This window comes from Pyrus communis, chromosome 11, assembly GCF_963583255.1.
Source record: "Pyrus communis chromosome 11, drPyrComm1.1, whole genome shotgun sequence".
Lineage (NCBI taxonomy): Eukaryota > Viridiplantae > Streptophyta > Magnoliopsida > Rosales > Rosaceae > Pyrus > Pyrus communis.
In genome coordinates, this window is record NC_084813.1 from 16,599,065 (window position 1) to 16,621,214 (window position 22,150).

The following is a 22,150-nucleotide window of genomic DNA, read 5'->3' on the forward strand; positions in this document are numbered from 1 at the left end:
AAAACCTGGAGGTTGCTTCATATAAACTTCCTCATGTAACTCATCATGTAAAAAGGCATTGTTTACATCAAGTTGTCTAAGGGATCACTTATGAGTTGTAGCCAAAGCTAAGATCAACCTTATAGTAGTATGTCGAACCATTAGACTAAAAGTTTTTCTATAATCTAAACTCTTCTCTTGGCTAAAACCTTGTGCCACTAATCTAGCTTTATGTCTAGATATAGTACCATCATGATTTCGTTTAATTTTATACACTCACTTACATCAAATAGTGTTTTTATCCATAGGAGAGGGAACTAGAAGCCATGTACCTTAAGTTTGAAGTGCATCATATTTTTCTTGCATAGCCACTTACCACTCAGGTAATTGAGATGCAGTTTTGAAAGTTGAAGGTTCGGCAGAATTTGTCATATCTGCGATGAAATTGAAACCACTAGAAAATTGATGATCCTCATTGGAAACAAGAGATTGCACTTCAAGAAATGTAGTTGCAAGGGCTGAGTAATCTTGTCTAGTTATTGCACTAGTTCTGAGTTTGATTTGAATACCATGAGGAAGTGAACTAGAATCTGCAATAATGGAAACTGAAGAACTAGCTTGAGGTAACACAATTTATAGTTGATGGGGAGAATGGACAAGTAACATGACAAAGGAACTGGAAGGAAAAGCAACTAAATGTGAAGAACTATGAGTAGGATCCTGTACAAAATGAGAACCGCGTAAACTAGAAGCATTATTAGCTTGGGAAGTTGACAGTAAATCATTTGAACTCAATTGATGACTAAGAGATTCACCCTGAGATTGAAAAGCAGGTTGTGTAACATCTTGTCTCAAACTAGGAATATTCAAATTAACTACAATAGGTATTGTAGAAGTATCAGAAGTATGAACAAACTCTATAGCAGAAGATCTTGCATCAAACTTGACAGTTGCAAATGGAAAATAATATTCATCATGAACATGTCTGGAAACCAATAACTTCCCTGTGAGCATATTAAAATACATAACTCCTTTGTAGCCAAATGAATAACCCAAAAACACACATTGGATGGATCTAGGCTGAAGCTTATGAGAATTATATGGCCTAAGATAAGGATATATGGCAGAACCAAAAACCTTCAAAGAAGATATCTCTGGTTGTTTATGAAACAACTTTTGAAAAGGTGAAACCACACTGAGATTCTTGGTAGGCATTCGATTAATCAAGAAAACTGCATGTGCTACGACATGATACTAGAACTTATGTGGAAGTTGTGCAACTGTCAACAATGTAATAACAGTCTTTATAACATGCTTATGTTTCCTTTCCACTAAACCATTATGTTGTGGTGTATACAGACAGGATATAAAATGTAATATGCAATGATTGCAAGAGTCTTTAAAAACAGTACTTAGAAATTCACCACCACCATCAGACTGCAAAACTTTAATCTTGGTGTTGAATTAAGTTACAACATAAGCATAAAACTTCACAAATGTATCAAAAACTGCTGATTTATTCATTAAAGGAAAGATCCACACAAATCATGTAGCTTCATATAAAAAAGACACATAATACCTTAAACCTTTAATTGACACAACAGGTGAAGGATCCCAAACATCACTATGGATTTTATGAAAATGAACCTTAACTCTATCTAGTCTTTTTGGAAAAGATAATCTATTCATTTTTCCACTAAAACAATGAGAACAAGGCTGAACATGTACATCATTATTAAAAGAGACATTAGAACTCATAAGCATTGCTTCCAAATTTTCATTTAAGGGATGCCCCAGTCTATGATGCCACAATGAAGATTTAACTGCTTTTCCCAAGAATGCAGAGGAAAAAGAAAAACCTTTATTCAACACCATTGGAAAGACGTGTACAGGAATCCTAAGCAACTCATTATTACTAATCTTTTCATGGTAAAGTATCACTCATCTTGCCTTGTCCTGCACAAAGAACTCAAAATCATCACAAATAAACCAACTGTGATTGTCTATACATAACTGTTTTACAGACAATAAATTGACTGTTAACATGGGAACATGTAAAACATTTCGAAGATATAATGTATGAGAGGATGTAGGTAACAATGCAGGTAACAATGCTATGTTCAAGACAATGACATCAAGACTCATGTGATGTGAGGCTCCAGTGTTAACTATCCAGGAACCATCACCAGAAATTGTTTGTGTAGTCAAAGCATTTATAGAATATGACATGTTATGTGCTGGAGTACCAGATAAATTAAGAGAAGACTGGCCTTGAGTCACATGTGCTGGATAACCTTGAGGAACTAGTTGAGGACTGAAAAAGGTATCTGGATAACCAATATTGTCAAACAACTGAACATTGGATTGAGGAATAAGAAATTGGAACTGAGGATGATAGTCCTGAAATGCATAATGAGCACTAAGAGAAGGATGAGGAGCTCCTTGGTAAGCATAGTTACCCTTATGTCTGCAATCCCTGGCAATATGCCCTCATTTTCCATAGATTTGGCATTCTTGAGAAACTTGACTGTTATCATTTCTGTATCAACAAATGACAGTTGTATGTCCCTTTCTAGAACAAATTTGGCACTCAGGAATCACATTTTGCCGAGTAGAAGTATTACCAGACCAGTAGTTACTAGATCTATACCATTGAACTTAGACTTATAGCCACTATTACCTTTACCTTTGTAACCATTTCCTCCAAAATTATTATTACCAGAAAGACTACCATAGTTATTGCCAGAAGATGGATAGCCTATTGCCAAAAGATATATTTCCCAGATTGCCAAAGTTATTGTCATTACCAGAAAAACCATTAACAGTAGCAGAAGGAGATTGTTGATAACCCTGAGAACTAGTTGAAGTAGAACTAGAGTTGGAAGAATCTGGAGGAATAAGACCATAACCAAAGTTTGGTAGAAATGAAGCTGAGGAAGTTCGGTAGAAATGAAGCTGAGGAAGTAGACCCATTTGCAATGGAGGAACTGAACCATTAACATACATTGCTGCCTTGCTATGAACAGGAGATTGCATTCTAGTCTCTAAACTTTTTTCCACTCCCAAAAGCCGTGCCCTGAATTCTTTTAAAGAAATAGGTGTTTCTCTTACTATGATCACAGTTCGAATCATGTTAAAATCAACTGGAAAACCAGTTAATGCAGTAATAATCAAATCATTATCGGAGATTTTTTCACCAGCAACAATCAATTTGTCTTTAATTGTCTTTATCCTTAATAAGTATTTATCAACATTATCACTTACTTTCTGAATAGTGTGTAACTCAGCCTTTAAATGATTCACATTAGGATATGTACCGATCTTGTAAAGCAATCCACACTTCATGATAAGTTTTACAACCCAAAACATATTCCATGGCATCATCACTCAAAGTAGCAATTAAAAGATTCAAGATAGCCATATCAGTTTTAAACTATGCTTTATAAGAAAAATTGATATCAGTAGTAACCCTTAACTCAGGAGTAAGAACATACTTTGGAGGGCAAATAGATTTACCAGTAAAGTGATCAAAAAGATCATACCCACGTAGAACAGAACAAAACTGGAAATTCCACTTGATAAAATTGTCATCATTCAACTTTATAGTCAGCATTCCCAAAAGATTTTCAAGTTTAACTGAGTCAGACACGATTCTTCAGTAGAGAATAACGCAGCAATAAACAATATGACCAAAAAATACCCAGATTCAAAAGTGTAAAAAAATCTCCCAAATCGTAGGATTTAACAAACAAGAAGAGACAATCTTGATGAACAATTGGTTATCGACCTTAATTCATCCAAGAACATGAAATTATTGGCATCGGCCTTCAAGAAAGTAAGTAAGCATCTAATGAAATCAACCAATATAACAAATCATCTGAGCATTGGCCTTGAACATAGATGAATCCAAGATTTGTAATCATGATAGAATACAAACGAAATCCAAAAAAAAAAAAAATTCAAAAAATTCAAAAAATTTCTACAACATTATAGATATGAAATAGAAGATAAAGATGAAGAAAACCTCATTGAATGGAGCAGCGGAAACCTATCCAGAATCCAAAGTATAAGCATAGCTGGCTCACAATACCATCTTAACAATCTTGACATGCTTGTATGAATTGCAGAGATTAGACATTGAAGAAGAAAAGGAATGAATCTTACAGAGGAAGAAAGAGAGCACAATTGTATTTCTCAATATTCTGTTTGTTACAAAATGTTAACCGACTCATTAAAGTAAGAGAGGAAAATTCTTTATTTACAACATTTCAAGATTATCTTATGACATAAGCAATTGCTGGCATGGCACTTGCTATATCCAATAGAAACATTATAATATGCACTATTAAAAATGGAAAATAGAATGTATGTCAGAAGACGCCTTAAATAATTAGTATGTTAGAAGACGCCTTATTCGAATGGATAATGTTAGGTAGATCAAACTTTTAAATTAAATTTTGTGAACTAAATGATGTGCTTGTTGATGATTGGATTGTACTTAAGTGTTGATTAACTTACTTATTTCCTATTAGTGACTCATCATTTGGTTTGTAAATTTAATTTAAAATTTTGATCTACCTAGTATTACCGAATTCGAATACCTTCTTTTGAAAAAGAAAAAGAAAATAAATATATCATATATCGATCTCCATCATATACATCAATACATACTACGCAACCTTATCACTTTGGTTAATATTTGCAATATAAATTAATCCTGTAATAGACATGACACTTTTGTTATATAATATTGGGAGGGGTGGTCGAAAAATATGGTATCTCTTGTATTGTCCTCTATTGTTGTCACAAGCCTCTTTTAACACACTAGCTGCTTGTATTTTTCTCCTTTTGTTCAGTAGGCAAGCAAACAATATTTACTTACTCTTGTATTTTAATTTTTGGTACAATTCGTGTCTTTATCCATGGGACACACATATTACTGGGAGCTGGGGCCTATGACACCTCCCTCAGTGGTGCGGAACGCCTGTCTCCATCGTTACATGAATGCATGGATACATGAATACATGGCTATTACATACATGGATGCATAACAGATTACAGATACACACCATACATGCATAAACATTCTGCATCACCATGCATGCTGCCATGCATATATAACAGCATATACAAGCATAACACGTGTATAATACATGGTGATGTTGAATTGTGAAAGGTAGTGGGGGAACTGGGGAAGGATGTCGGGTATAAAAATATCAACGGTCACTATCATGGCTTGCAACATCCCATAAATTTAATCGTACTTCCAATAAGTTCCAGCCTCACTCTCCAACAAGTCAAAAACATATACTCGCTTAATACCCATACCTAATGGAAGTATCTTTGTCACAGTTATATGTATCTTCTGCGGGCAAGGAGAAAACCCTACTATTCAACTCCATGTAAATGTAAGATCTTGATACACTATTACTACATACTATCACACAATTTGCAGACTCCTGGGGCGAACTTGAACAGCCTGCGAACAATTAAGGAAGAGCTGGGAGCACATTGTGTTTTCGGCAAAAAAAATTCCAACACTCAAGTTAGTGTTCGATGGATATTGTGTTGAATGAACTTAGAAGAATAGTTATAGAGTTTGTATCTCAATTACCTCTAGGTTTGGAATGAGTGATGCTTATATAGCTTTTGAGGTTTAGGTCTGTGTGTGAGATGTTAACTAAGGTTATAGATGTATCTTGAGAATCCATGAGTGAGTATGATATTGTGATTACTCTCAAGCCGTGTTGGCTCTTATCTTTGCCTAAATCCAATTTTGGACTATGTTTAGGTCTCAAATAATGTTGAGGATCAAGTTCATATCTATGATGTATTCAGACCTATCTTTCTTAGGCTCGAGCTAGGGCTTGGAACCTTCAATCATGATTATCTATGAAAACTACGATGTATTTAGACTTAGATTATCTATGATGTATTCAGACCTATATTATTGCTTATTGGGACGAGTCATGCTTATTTGCGATGGTTAGGGCATGTCTTATATTGTAGACATATTGAGACCAGACTTGTTTTCCTAGCTAGATCTAAAGAGGACTTCTAGTGATGGTGATTGCGTCTTTTCTGAGCTCTGACCATGTTAATTAGTGTACCAATAAACCCTAAGTGCTTGGATTCTCATTCATTTTCTAAATCTAACTTACACATAGTTTATGCATCATATAGCTCTTGACTCGCACTAACCGGTGTAACATTATTTAACTTAATCCTTTCTTGGTTCCAGGGATGTCGAAGTAGTTACTCTTTCATAAAATCCATTCCCGATAGCAAATAGCTATTACAATATTTTGAAGGTGTGCCGATTAAATTCTGCTACAAAGGAGTTGAATGGGGGTAGTTGACCTACTCACCAAATATATAATACACATAGTGGTGCATAAATATAAATTTTAGGGCTTGAGATATATTGTATACGTCATTCAAGTGATATAAATAGAGAAAGGTAGTGTTGCATGACCAATCTAGCTAGTAGAAGATGAAACTAGCTAACTATATAAGAAGCTAAAAGTTAGAATTAGCAATTTTGTCTTGGTAAATAGCTAGAAGTTACTTATTATTTAAGTCCAGGGGACCATCATACCATCGATATAGCTAGACTTAAATAAACATGTATACAAATGTGGTCCATACATATTACATATGGTGAAGGGAGAGGGTGATGTAAATTGAGTAGGGCCTGGCGTTCACCTCAAGGTCTAAAGGTTCACACAACTAACAAAAGTTAATTCCCCGACCAAACGGGATTTGTCTTATAAACTAAGATAGTATTATCCACACATCCATTTTTTACTTTTTACAGTTTTTTTATGAATTGAAAAATATCAATGACAAAAATTAATGTATCAAAGGTAAAAATGAGTGTGAATAACACTTTCCCATAAACTACCGTGATTTTTTGACACACACACACACACACACACACACATATATATATATATATATATATATATATATATATATATTTTGTCACATGATAGATTTTGTTTGATTAAATGTTATAATTAGCCATCGACGGGATTTGAACCCATACCGTCATGCAAGGATTTAAATTTCTATATATTTAATGATATCAAAGGAGGAAAATTTGATCGTACGTAGAATATTGAGTGCAAAATGTTTTAACTTGAATTAAGTTATATAATAGGTCAAATATAATAAATTAGTATTTGACTTGTAGTTATAAGAATTGAATTTAAGACTTCTCACTTACTGTGAAGAAAAATATCACTAACTCGTAGTATCCAATAACAAATTGTCACATCCCGGCTCAGGGTGGATCACTTTCCGGGCCCGCTCCACCACCGTAGCACGATATTGTCCGCTTTGGGCTTACCATTCCCTCACAGTTTTGTTTTTGGGAACTCACGAGCAACTTCCCAGTGGATCACCCATCATGGGATTGCTCTAACCCCCTTCTCGCTTAACTTCGGAGTTCCTACGGAACCCAAAGCCAGTGAGCTCCCAAAAGGCCTTGTACTAGGTAGGAATAGGAATATACATATATGGCTTACAGGATCCACTCCCCTGGGCGATTTGGAATGTTATAATCCACCCCCCTTAGGGACCCGACGCCCTCGTTAGCACACATCCGGCCAGGGATTGGCTCTGATGCCAAATTGTCACATCCCAGCCCGGGCCCCTACCATATCCCGGGCTCGACTCCACCACCGCAGCATGATATTGTCCGCATTGGGCCCCAACCACGGCCTCACGGTTTTGTTTTTGGGAACTCATGAGCAACTTCCCAGTAGGTCACCCATCATGGGATTGCTCTAGCCCCCTTTTCGCTTAACTTCGGAGTTCATACGGAACCCGAAGCCAGTGAGCTCTCAAAAGGCCTCGTACTAGGTAGGGATGGGAATATACATATAAAGTTTACAGGATCCACTCCCCTGTGCGATGTGGGATGTTACAATATCATAGAAGTGCTCTTGCGTGCTACTCGTTTAACTACGGAGTTCCAATGAACTCCGAAGCCAGTGAGCTCCCAAAAGGCCTCGTACTAGGTAGGGATGGGAATATACATTTAAGACTTACAAGATCCACTCCCCTGAGCGATGTGGGATGTTACAATCCACCCCCCATAGGGGCTCGACGTCCTCGTTGGCACACATCCAGTCAGGGATTGGCTTTGATACCAAATTGTCACATCCCGACCCGAGCCCCTACCATATCCCGGGCTCGACTCCACCGTAGCAATATATTGTCCACTTTGGGCCCCGACCATGCCCTCACGGTTTTGTTTTTGGGAACTCATGAGCAACTTCCCAGTGGGTCACCCGTTATGGGATTGCTCTAGCCCCCTTCTCGCTTAACTTCAGAGTTCCTGCGGAACCCGAAGCCAATGAGCTCCCAAAAGGCCTCGTACTAGGTAGGGATGAGAATATACATATAAGGCTTACAAGATCCACTCCCTTGAACAATGTGGGATGTTACACAAATACTCTTAGCTACTTGAATTGTGAACTCCAAATTTCTACTTAAGATAATTCCAAGGGTGTTAGACAAGATAATTGTTTATGTTGTCCCCTTGGCAAACCAACAATAAAAACAGCAAATAAATGAACAAACAAACTAGCTTAACTTTATTAGTGACCAGCTTAAGTATAGTCGCGTATGTTCACGCGATGCCTTTCAACGTCTGTTGTGTTGATTTTAGCTTTTGCCTTCGTCGGTAGCAGAATCCTTGTTGCTTATGGCTACAAGAAAAATCGAATATGGTGTTGGTGGTGTTGACAACTTTTTGAAGAGCAACGATTAATATTTTCCTTATTCTTTTGTACTCTTATCATATACCGTCCAAAGATTAAAATGAAAAGGATTTGTATTACCATTGTTAATTAAAATGGATTCCTTTTAATTTAATTTTCTTTTCTATTTTTTCATACGAGCGGGTGGGGATATGAATAAACTTGACATTTGTGTCGTGTTTCTCGTATTCGTATCGTTTTCATGTTATACCCAATAGCTTAACAGGTCGTGTCGTGTAATCCTTATCAAAGTAAACGGGTAATATGACCCGACCCGAAATCAACCCATTAATATTATCATGTAATATGACCCGACCCATTACCCGTTAAGAAAAATATATTTTAAATCAATAAAAATGAAAATGAAAAACATAATTTGACCCAAAAAATGTAAAAACATAATACTAAATTAGTATATACATACTAAATTTCGGAGTTGACCCCTTCATGAAAGTTGTAATGTTTTTCATTACGAGTGATTACATTTTTCACACTTCTACAATAATTTTTATTAATTTTGCACTCAAATAAAAACACTGTTCATGAGATTTGGAGGGTTTTAAAAATCTAAATGACCATGTAACCACCGTCTCAACGTTAAGGATGCAATTATAAACGTTTATTATGCTTTCACATCTTTCAGACTTATACATTAATGATTATGAATTTTGTTTATTTTGAACTCCCTTAAAAATACTATTCATGAGAGTTTGTATGTTTTAAAATTTCAAAAGATCATGTACCCATCCTCAAAACGTAGAGGATGCGATTACGAGCGTTTGTATATTTTTTTCATATTTTTCGCACATGTAAATTAATTATTATAATTTTTTAATGTGTTTGGTAGTTTTAAATTACTTGATATTTTTATTTTAATGTGTTTTATGATTTTTAATCTCAATCTTTGCCTATAATACACTATAAAAATAAATACATAAATAAAACTAAAAATTTAAAATTTATATAGAATAATAATTAATAAACAATAAATACATATTCATTATATCTATTGTATTTTATAGTATGTTTTTTTTAGTATAAAAAATTAAAATCCTCAAAATAATTTTTTTCTTATCGTGTCGAAACAAGTTACCCACGTGTCATTCTCGTGTAAACTTGTTAAGGACCCGTTATTAACGAGTTATTATCGTGTGACCCGATAATGACCCAATTAATTATCGTGTTGACCCAAAACTTGTTATTTTCATGTTGTTTACGTGTCGTGTTAACGGATCGTGTAAGAATTTGCCAGATCTAGATATGAAAGTGAAAATAATGAATGTTTTTAATTAATTGAGCTACTACTTTTAAAATTCTCATTGAAGTCTTACCACACACATGCATACTCAATCAATTACATAACATATAACATTATATGCCACCTTGGTATCTAGGATTGGGCTGGATTGAATAATATTTACTTTTAAATTCTGTTTAAGTTTTAGGTAGAAGATGAATTAGCCTTGAACGATATATTTCCTAATCTTTTAGAACCAATCCTTGCATGTGGTCTAATATCTTAATTGTTGGGTTTTTGCCCATGCGTGTTAGGTTCAAATCTCCCCCTCCCTTGAATTAATGTAATAGTTTTGAATCCTTGCCCCTCCTATAATAGTAATAATTAAAAAAACAAAATATATACTAATCCATTTAATTCCTTCTACTTAAAAAAGTAAATTATTCATGTAACATATCTTAATGCAACGCTAATCATCACTCGATTAGGTGCGCTCCATAATATTTCTCATAATTGAATTGACAATTTGCTAGTTTATAAATAATCATCCTTGCAAAATTTCACTGAAATTGAAAAATGTTTAGTTATTTAACTGTAATCGTATATAGTGTTATTGATAAACCATGAAATGTGACATCCCACATCGTCCAGGGGAGTGATCCTTAAATGTATATTCTTATCCCTACCTAGCACGAGGCCTTTTGGGAGCTCACTAGCTTCGGGTTCCGTAGGAACTCCGAAGCTAAGCAAGAAGGGGGTTAGAGCAATTCCATGATGGGTGACCCACTGGGAGGTTGCTCGTGAGTTCCCAAAAAAACAAAACTGTGAGGGAATGGTAAGTCCAAAGCGGACAATATTGTGCTACGGTGGTGGAGCGGGCCCGGGAAGTGGTCCGCCCCGGGCGGGGATGTGACATGAAATGTTCACAATAATGACTAAAGTCTAAAGGGCTAAATGATTTATAATTTGATTGAATTTTTTCAAGCATGATCAATGAGAACCTAAAATTGAAGGATTTGAATCATGAAATTACCTTGTGGAGCGGACCCAAATGAATAAATAGTGTCTATTAAAATATTAATTGGTTAGCTAGCATTTGAGAGCTTTTATATAGTAACAATTGTTGGAAAGAATTCACGTATGTTATAATGTTAATACATAATGACAAAGTATTTTATTGTTGTTAAGAAACATAATTATAAAACCACGAGCTGGTGACCTAATAGTAAAGGGCGGATTGCAATGCTTCCTTCAAACTAAAAACTGGAGGTCTTGGGTTCGAAACCCGCTGTTGGTGTGGAAGCCAGACTTGTGGCCAAGGGGAGGCTGAAATGCCTCTGTAAGTCTTCCTAACCCCCGGAAGGGATAGATTACCATAGCTTGCCATGTGTCATTAATATAAAATAATCACTTTAATCAACACTTAAGTAATAATCCAATCATCAATTTTCAGGTCATTTAATTTACAAAATTTAGTCTTCTTACCCAAATATTATATTTACAAAAATCATTCAATTTGGAGATCTTTTAGCAATTCATATACAACAAACAAATAAACGGGCCATCATAAAGATGCTATTTATTACCAAAACCGTTAATTAGTTTAACACGCATGGATGACTACACAATTTTCAAATTTAATGAATTTTTGCATATATAATCTTTAGATAATGATAGAGAATGAACAAAATTAATTATGATGTTCCTGCAGTGAAAATATATTAATCATAAGTGAAAAGACAGATAAATTTTCATGAGAAAATACAAATATCATGGGGAATGCATGCGTTATTCATATTCACTTACACGTGCCTCTTATGCAAAGGGATTCCTATTTTTTTTTTTTTTTTTTTAAAAGGATTAGGTGTGAGGCCCACTCCACATCGAACTTCAGCGATTCGAACCGTTTATTTTGTAAGTCTCGTTTCATAGATCATTCTTACAAAAATTCAATTCAATCTGAAACATTTTGCCTATTGTTATTGACACTCCAAAATCTCATTCTACACTCCAAACTTTCTATATTTTGAAAGAAAAATACACTTGTGAGGAGTGTAGAATGAGATTTTTGGAGTGTCAATAACACTTTCTTAATTATCAAGATAAAATTTCATTGTTTCTTATATAACAAAATATTCGTTAATTTCTTTAAACTCAATTAAATGTCTTAAACATTTTCAATTTGACTAATACTTTGCAAGGATAATCTATGAGGTGTAACTTGAAAAATAAATGGTTTGGAAGATTAAAGTTTGATGTGGTGTGGACTCCACAACTAATCTTCACTTTTATAAAAAAATAGAGATATTTTCCCTTAAACGTTTCATTCACTTACAATATTATAGTAATTTACCACTACACACAAATTATGCTAAAGTTTATCTGCTTAAAAAAGGAATCAACTATCGAACGTCACATTATTATAATTCATAAATATGCTCTGAAAATATATTTTTTTAGCATTTTCTATTTATATATAATAAAAAGAATATAAAAATAATAGAAATATGGTAAGTGCGTGGGGGATAGGGATGGGGATGACATAGAGATGGGTAGTTGTGTTCGGTCGCTTTAGCATTTTGGTAGGGGTCTCTCAGGTCGCTGTCAGTCATAATAAGGGGGAAGCAAAGCACAGTGCTCCTAATGCTCAAGAGAGAGATATTTACAGGAGAGAGGAGAGAGGAGAGAGGAGAGAGAGAGAGAGGAGAGAGAAGGGAGAGAGAGAAGAAAGCAAAGAAATACCACCACCTCTTCAGCCCATGAGTAGAACAGTACTGCTCTTCAGTTTTTCAGTCTTCAGTCTGTGCTGCTGTCTTCCCTTTTCCTTCAGTCATTCCCTCTCTCGAGCGGGAAAAATAAAAAAATAATAATAATGCTATACACGCACAAACCCAAAGAAAAAAGAAAGCAGGAGAGTAAACAATATGTGCATCTCTCTGTCTCTCTCTCTCTTCCTTTCTCTCTCTATCTCTATCCTCTAAAGCTTTTTATTCTCTCTAGCTTGTAGCTCCAACCCTCATCCTCATTTCCTCCTCTTCTTATTCTCCAGAGATTAAACGACCATGGCTGCTGCGTTTGATGGCTTCTCCATCCGGTAAGCTTGCTAGCTACCTCAAATTTAGCAACTTTGCTTTGCTTTGTTTTTTGCCGCTCTTAAAAATTTGTTCTTGTGTTTTTGTAGAGAATATGCAGCGAAGATGCGATCCGTGGACGTTCTGAAATGTTATCCCTTCACGGTTGCGGACATCCACGACGACGAAGATACGAAGAAGAAGAAGGAAGCAGAAGCGGCGGCGTTGCTTCCTCCGATGACTGTGACCAAGTTCAAGTGGTGGTCCCACGAGCTCCAGCGCTTGAAAAGATCCAACACAAACCAAGAGGTACTAACCCTTGTGAACAAAGAAAGCTCAGATATTCCGAGAAACGACATCGAGTTCACTGCCGTCGAACGAAGACTTGACAAGGTTGTTGCTGCTGATGGTGATGGTGATGCTGAGAGTGAGGAGACCCAAAAATCGTCTGACGACGACTTGTTGTCGTCTTCGGTTTGTCCGGTTTGTAAAGATTTTGCCGGGGCTACCGTGAACGGTGTGAACGCCCATATCGATGGCTGTCTTGTATCGAGGGAGGAGCGGAGGAGGCAGATGAGGAAGGCGAAATCGAAAGCTCCCAAGAAGAGATCGATTGCTGAGATATTCGCCGTGGCGCCGCAGATCCAAACGCATGAAGAAGGAGGTCTTTGTGGAATAGATAGAGTTAATGGAGATGATAATTGTAAGGTGTTGGGTGAGAGTGGCAGTGTTTTAAAGGCAACAAAGAAGGTAAAGAAAAGGAAGAAGGAGAAAAGGGTTTTGTTATTGGAGGAGAACAACAACGACAACAAGAAGTTCAAGAAGAAGAAGATTAAGAAGATGAAGAATGAGGGGTTAATAGCAAACAAGGTATGCGATCAACTTTTCATACCATAAAATATTGACTAAGCAGTTGGGTTATATGTGTTTTTAATAATTATACCATAAGATTGTTGTTAAATTTGATTACTGTAGTGATAGTTTGATTACTTTGTGCATAAAATTATACTGCTAAAAAAGCTGGGAGAAAACACTGTAATTAGTTTGAGGGGAATGAGTGCGTTTGTTGTGATTGTACCTTGTGTTTTATGGGTTCTTGTTTATTGGGTTATGGAGGGAGAGCGTGGTGATCCAACTGTACAGTACGGATTCAGCAGCAAAATCGATTTTATAGGGTGGAAGATTCTTCTTTACCTTGGTTTAGCAAGTGTATAATCCTAGCTAGGCTAATGATGCTGTTTTTTTCCCCCCACTGTTTTGAGTACTAGTCTCTTGGGCAAGATAATATGCTCCAATTTTGATCAGATAGCAATGAAATTTATATAGATTGATAGGATATTGAATTTAGATTGAGAATACGTATGGCGAACGGGTTTCTGATCATCGGGAAATCATGTGATAGAAATGGTTAACACATAATCATATATATCAGGTAAAGTATGGGCATGTAGTAGTACTGTTGTTTAATTTGTGTGATTTCTTGGTGCTGCAAGAAATTAAGAGCGCATTATTGGTGTTTGGACTTGATTTAATTTGGAGCTTCTGGTTGGCTTTGGGGATTATTTAGATATCGTAGACCTTGGAATATCTAGAATACTGGATCTTGTCTGCTCTTTGGTCTGATATGGCTTGGAAGAATATGAACACCCAAGACTTGCTAGCTATATATCAGTACTGGGAAGTCGAGAGATTTCAATATATGTATCACTTTTATGTAGTGTGTGAAAGGTTACAGCAGTTATGGAGGACTGGTTTGGAATGTTACTCCAGCTATTCAGTAGGGGTTTGGTCAAGTAAATTTATGCCAGATCCATGTGCTGGTTTATGAGTGGATCGCATGCCTTGAGGAGATAATGGATCAGACATTGAATCAGTGATCAAATGGGCAGTGGTATAATTGATTCGATTTATCTGAATGTCGTAGATTGGTGGAATTATGAATGCTAGATTTATCTGCCTTCAGGATGGCATTTTATGTCTAGTGGTTAGTGGTATATTTTAGAATCGTTTGGAAGGATCACTCACAGTAAGTGAAGGGAGGGCTTGCAGATAATGCATGCTGGTGATTTTGCATTCTTCTGTCATCATATGATCACAAGATTGTGACTCGAAAGGTGAAACATCTTTTTAGCATGGATGATATTATTCTGCACATGTTAGCTTTTTGGCTGGATATTGTGTCTTGAAATCTAGGAATTAGTTAAGAAAGCGAGATTGAATGGGAGTTTGTCCTTGTATCTCAATTTAATTTCTTGGTCTGAACAATCTTTGTGGCATGGCTAATAGTTGGAAACTTCGAAAGGATGATAGTGATACTAAAGAATGATATTTCGGTACTACGGAAGATTAGTCTAATTGTTCAAAGATAAAGATGATGGATTTCTCTCTGCAGAATTAGTAACTATATAAAAATTCTAAAATTGAAGCAATCACTTTGATCTTGTGATCTGGAACAATCTCACATAAAGTTTGACCTAGCTGTGTGTGATGTCATTGGTTCCTACCATCATTATCTTACTCTAAATTCTTTAGTTAATGAGACTCTTTCAAGAGAAGCATGGAGAATAAGAATCTGAACTGTTCTTTCTTGAATCAGCTATGTCCATTGATGGTTTAATGTTAATGTTTCGATTGAGTGACATTGTTTGGACAAGAGCAGTCTCTGGGAAACTATATAATTGCGATATGATCTGATAAGCTATATTAGTGTCTTAAATCAGCTTTGGACAAGATAGAGAGGTATATATATGATCTGACAAGTTACAAGCCTTTGTAACGGAGTAGGAAAAATTTCATCTTATTTGCGATGCAGCTAAATCTCAAGACTGCTTTATCTGGATATATGGTAGAATGACTTCAAGTTGTGATTGGTTGACGGATCTATTTGATGGAAAATATCAATCTGCAGTTGAATATTAAAGTTTGTCTTTCGGTCGAGAAAATTAAAGTATTAACTGTTGCTAGAACAAACTTCAGCTGGGGTGGTGTTTTATTAATCTTCTTGTCATTTTGCTCTTTGTTCATTGGAATTTATGGAAAAAGGATTTGAAAAGTGTTTTTTTTTTTTTTTTTTTTTTTTTTTTTTTTTTTTTTTTGCATTATGCTAGTTGATTTCTGCTGGACTTTCAGTTTTTCTTTTTTGTCAGAAAGATATACTAGTGCTTTAAAATGGATCGGATAATCAATACCTTTAAGTGACTATAAACTTACGGTACGGCAGTCCAAAATACTTGTTGGTTTGGAAAGTCCGTTTGCATGTAAGAGTGCTGTTAATCCAGTAAATTCTGATATTGTAGCTAAAAAAATAATTTCTAATGCTTAGTTTGTTAACTACGATTGAATGTTTATGATCAATTTATACAAAGTTTTACTGAAAGAAAGATATAGATTTATGTAAATTTCTCGTTTGTTTTAAGAATTTGTATGTGACGGTGTAATAACTTTCTTGTATGAATCAGGAGCATTCTTGCAAACTTAAATTGCAAAGTTCAGTCAATTTTGCCAAAAAGCTGAATAAGAGGTGTGCGGTGGATGTTTGGGATTCCATAACTGTTCGTGCAAGGACACCAAATCTCAAATGTTTATCTGCAAAGAAGCGAAAAGTTGCTCAAATATCGAAGTCGTTTCCTAAGCATAAAAAACCGGTGTTTGCCGTTCACAGCATTCTCAAGAATCATGATGCTTGTGGGCAGAACTCCACTTATTGCGGCATGCAAAGTGATAGTCAATCAAATCCTTGCGGTATTCAACATTCAGAAAGGCATGTCAGGTTTTCTGGAACGGATCACATACTTAGTCCAAGGAATAATGGAGTGTCTTCCCTTGAGAATAATTCAGATTCCTTTGCTAGTCCATCTGAGAAGGATGAGTATGCTGACAGTAATAAAGAAGCAACCCCGGTGGAGGTAGACAGAAGAGAAAATGATGTTTCAATTGGCACAGATATTGGAACCGAGTCTTGCAGTATAATCGGAAGGAAGGAATTGCCTCTAATTCCCGATCATGTTAATATTCCTAGTTTTCTGAGGCCACATATGACTCATCAAGAAAAAGTAAAGCATTTGCCTGATAAATCTGTGCCTTCAAGTAGTTTTGCGACTGAAGATAATAATTTAGGTATGTTTGAGCAAGGCTACCCCACTTCCACACTTAGACCTGCATATTCTGGCATTCCAAGACCGATTTGTTCTCTAGAAGAACCCTGCCTAAGTACTCAAGGAGCTACTGTTTCCAGAGATTTTGAGCCCAGTGGAAAGATTGATTGTGTCGTACATCCTATACATGGAGTTTCTGCAATGAGTTCAAAGGAAAATACTGGAGCATTTCCTGTCTCTTCTTCATCTAGTTTCAGTTTCAATGAGAATGCCAAGGGGAGGTTTCCGTTCCTGTCACAATCTGAAATAGATAAATTCGGCGATCGTGGTCTGTACTCCCAATCAGTATGTCCACCTGTGAACCTGATGGGTGGCTCATATCCCTTTCCGGAGTGGAAACAAAGAGCGGTTACATATAGGGAAAGGTGTGCAGATGAGGATTTTGTTGGTTTGCCTCTCAATTCACATGGTGAGCTAATCCAGTTGAGGAAGACGAATGCTATACCAGGGTTTTCCAGTGGCTTACCAATACAGAATTTTACCCACTTAACGAGTATGAGTAGCTTACCAACGCAGAATTTTTCCTGTGTACCAAGTACGGGAGATTGTTCGACTGCATACAACAAGCATTTTTTGGAAAGAGAACTTCCAAATGACCGGTTGAACTTCTTTCCTATGCAGAATTATTTTAAAGAGAATCCTAGGTCACATATTCGAGATTTGTTTGGTGCTACTTACTTGCAAAATACTCAAAGAGCAGATATACATCAGCTTGATTTTGAGAGCAGAAGCAGCCACTCTTTTCACCCGCTTGTTTCAGACCGAAACCTGATGAATGTCTCTATCAGTGGACGCAGACAATTTGACCAGGTACAGAACCAAAAGATACGTGGAATGATCTCTACGGAAAATTCAGGCCACACACCATTGAATGTGAATCAACCAACGATGCGGTTAATGGGAAAAGATGTGGCAATTGGTAAAAGTAGCAAAGAGATTCAAGGGTTTGAGGATGGAAAAGTGTGGATGGATAAGGAAATTATAGCAGAGCATCGTCCTTCAAGTACTGCCTTGGATACTTTGTCGTTGAACAGGAATTTCCCGCAGAACTGGTTTCCATGCACAGCATCGGGAAAGTTGAAAGAACCTGCCGCGCAGTCATTTGAAATTGACAGAGAACATGCCCCACAACAAAATTTAATGATGAAAGCTCCAGAGTCTAGATTTCCCCACCCTTACCGCAACTGGCAAAGCAATTCCATGTTTGAAAATGGCAGCCTTACCGCCGACAGATGTCCAAGTTCTAATTTGATCCGTTTTGCTCAGTTGCCTGCTTCGCCTGCAATGTTTAATGGGCCACCTAACTTCCGGGAGCAATTCATATCTGGAGCTGAATCTCTACAATCCCTACAGTTTGGCTCTCAACTACCAGTATTATCTGCTTCTCTGAATACTTGTGGGCATGGGGTTTTAGGACCTGCTGAACTGAATTACAAGCAGGATCCACCTCATTTTGCGAAATCATCAATCGGCTTGCCTATCCTGAATCCGGAATGTAGAGAAAAGAATGTGGAGTCATCGTGGTTTGAGAGCTCCTCTAAGGGCATGCCCCCTTGGTTGTTACATGCAACACTGCAAGTCCCAAATGCAGCTTCTCAATCTTTTCCAAATGTGGATAGCAGACACCATCAGCATATTAGGCCGACAGCTAATTTTTTTAGCACGCATCATCCTTCGGAAATTTCTTATCCTTGCAATTTCATGACCTCTCGTTTACAAGTGAGGGAGAATGCACATACTCCGGCGACTACTGGTATTCCTCCTCTTGCTCGAGCCATTCAAGAAGTAAATCCAAAACCAACCTCTGCCACCAACATGGACAGAAACAGAATCAAGATCAAAGATCCCTATCCCTTCAAGAAAACCAAGAGACTGGCCGTCAAAGCTGTAGATTCAACAAAGGCTCCCGACATGGTGCACTTAGAAACGCAGGAAAAGTTGAGTACTGCCGCAGGATCGTCAAGAAGGAACATTTTCGATGAAAGGCAGTCTAATTTGAGAGCACTTGACCTCGACTCAAGTTGGAAGAAAGAAAGCGATTTGGGTTGCAGCCAACATTATTTTCAAAAGGCTAGATTTGAACCCTTTGGAGTCGAGTCTTCCAAAATGGACAGCGTTATGAGAAGTACAGGCCCCATTAAACTTAGTGCAGGAGCAAAACACATCATAAAACCCACTCCAAATGTGGATCAGGATAACTCCAGGTCAATCCATTCAACAATTCCCTTTGTTGCGGTAACTAATGGTTTCAGAGAACCACAACCTCAGAAGAAAGCAACAAAGATTTACAGGTTTTAGAAGCAAGTCTTTTAAACTGGTTATATTTTCCTTTCCGCTGCATCCATTTTTCTGTCTGATGCTTATAAAGGTTTTGTGACTGCAACAGGTTCACCGTTTAGGTCAGGATACAGGAATGTTCATGTATGAATGCCAAAAGCAGCATAGTTCATAGGATTTCCGGTCGCTTCGCTTGCAGTAACACTAGCCAAATTAACTGTTGGAAACTTTGTATTTTCACATCTGTTTCTTAAGCCATGTTACTCTTCACATGGGATCTGTAAAATATGACCGTGTAATAGTAGATTATATGCTTTTTCCTACAATTTAATTTAGTTCTTTTCAGACTACATCCTTCTGTATCTGAAATTCTACTGGGTCCTGTTTTGTTGAGTGTATTCGAAAATTCTAGTCCCTTCATTAGCAGGGAAATTTTGGCCTTTTTTCTCCGAAGTTTTTGGTACTGTATGCAATGGAAATTTAAAATTTGTTGTATTTCTTCGAAGTACACATTTTGGACATGCATTTTTTACTTATATTACCAAAGTGATCATGAAAAGAAGGTTAAGAGAATTAAAAAGGTGAGTAAACATAATTTTCCATTCATATAAACAAAATATATAAGACCATATGCCTATATACAAAGACTAGATTAATGCACATCTCCTCTATATGTTTGTAGCTTCATAGTTGCTGCATGGATCAGTGCCTCCTAGCTTCTCTTTCAGCCTGCAAAATCACACATTCATTAGTGAACTTAATCTTACCTAGAAAGACATTAATAGATATTAATTAGTGTTTGTACATACTGCTTTGACGACTCTTTCGAAAGCTTCAACTCCATATTGATCGATGAAGTGTTCGACATGCTTCCTTGCGTCAAGGCTCATCATCTGCAGGACCTTCTTCTGACCCGCTGGATAGTTTGAGCTCAAATGGTCTCCAAGCTTCACATACTTCCTCACAACGTTCTCATAAACATAGGCTGCCCCATTGAAAATTGGCAGCACCAACCACATGCAAAATAACAGCTTCATATATGGCCATATTGGAATCCTATATATGCCAATGTCCAAACAGATGTATAGTTTAATCAATAGTTTCATGAATAATTATTAGAAAAATGTGTATCAGAATAAAGGAAAATGATTACCGAATTCTATTTTTCTCCCCATATATGCACTCATTTCTTTTATTTATTTGTAGATTAAATAAATGGAATTAGAAAAAACGACAGTGTGAAATCATCTCCCTAGAGCAAATGTGCATGCAGTATTTTGTTGACATACCAAGCTAGTACTTTCCAGAAGGATAGTTCGAATAAGGTTATGAAAGAGTATATAACCCAATATGGTAGCCACTGTTGTTCGTCGAGTGCTGAAGGGCTCTCGATTGCTCTCATTGATGCATACCTGTTCATGCATGGACGAAATGGAAGGAATAAATATATAAACAAATTAGTCAATCAATTCTAGCTGATTATTTCCCCCTCTCGTCGATTATTAAGAATTTACTTACAATGGATAAAGAAGCATCACTCCTGGCCTGCAAGAAGATCAAAAGCAAACATCTCAAGATTAATCGGTAGAAATGAAATATCAATTAGTAAGTTCCGGTTATGATAATCAAAATACACACACACACACACACACAGATATATATATATATATATATATATATATATATATATATGGTCGTTCATGCAGGTTATTATTCATACTTCTTGGATAAATTTAAACCAAATCAAGATTAACATATAAAGATGAAGCTGTGCGTGCTTAATTATTATACGTGGCATGGAAATTGACATTTTTCAGACGAAGGCACCACGCATATAAAACATTTTCTGCACTTTTTGTAATAGACATGCATGTCACATTAGTATCGATGTATGGAGGATATAATTATAAAACAATAACAAGAATAAAAACATATGATATTTAAGGTGTGTCTTTTGCAACATACCCGATTATTGTATCCAAATTTTTAGCAATGACTCCAAGAACACCCATACTGAAACACTACAATTTGATCTGGTTTGCCCGCTCGTTTCTTCTCACAAATTAACCCTGAAGTGTGTAAATAATAATTTCCTGAGAAAATGAGTCGATGATGGGAAGTACAAGTCGTGTATTTAAAGGTCTGTGGATTGTGAAGTTGATTTCATCAAGAAGCCGAATTAAAGAATTATTGCCCCATCAAAGGGTTTTCTTTTGCTGATCTCAATTGCATTGGCATATATACCTTAGCTAGCTTTTCTTTCTCTTGAAACTTTGTCTCCCTTTTAAAGCCACTTTTACGTGCGTTAATTAGCATCTTATAACATACACATTTCAGTTTTTCTTATTATTTATAAAATAAATATTGGTTATAAAAAAAGAATTATAATTACAAGGATTTTTATTTATTAGAAATGCACTCATAAATTAAAGGCTTTGAAAAACCAAGACCCCAATAATCACAAACTTCATGCTGCAACCTTATGAAATTTTATTGATTCGTCCTCTAATGTTTAATACATTGCATGCTTATATATATATATATATATATATATATATATATATATATATATATATATATATATATATGCATGATAGAGTTAATAGATGTATGGATTTAATTAGTACAATACAATGCACGCTACTAGAATATCAGGACTTCAAA

The 22,150-nt window shown here is 36.2% G+C and overlaps 2 protein-coding genes across 2 annotated transcripts; one reads left to right on the top strand and one right to left on the bottom strand.

The window, feature by feature from the left end:
- The first annotated feature begins 12,753 nt into the window (after window positions 1–12,753).
- LOC137708849 (uncharacterized) lies at window positions 12,754–19,934 on the top strand. Its single transcript, XM_068448004.1, has 4 exons — window positions 12,754–13,078; window positions 13,166–13,925; window positions 16,514–19,500; window positions 19,596–19,934. Exons 1-4 carry the CDS (start codon window positions 13,047–13,049, stop codon window positions 19,606–19,608), a joined length of 3,792 nt encoding a protein of 1,263 aa, XP_068304105.1. The 5' UTR covers window positions 12,754–13,046; the 3' UTR covers window positions 19,609–19,934.
- A 142-nt stretch (window positions 19,935–20,076) lies between these two features.
- LOC137749280 (HVA22-like protein f) lies at window positions 20,077–21,575 on the bottom strand. The gene is made up of 5 exons (XM_068489382.1): window positions 21,452–21,575; window positions 21,005–21,031; window positions 20,776–20,898; window positions 20,296–20,542; window positions 20,077–20,215 (listed from the first exon to the last, which is right to left on the bottom strand). Exons 1-5 carry the CDS (start codon window positions 21,496–21,498, stop codon window positions 20,189–20,191), a joined length of 471 nt encoding a protein of 156 aa, XP_068345483.1. The 5' UTR covers window positions 21,499–21,575; the 3' UTR covers window positions 20,077–20,188.
- Between the last annotated feature and the right edge of the window lie 575 nt (window positions 21,576–22,150).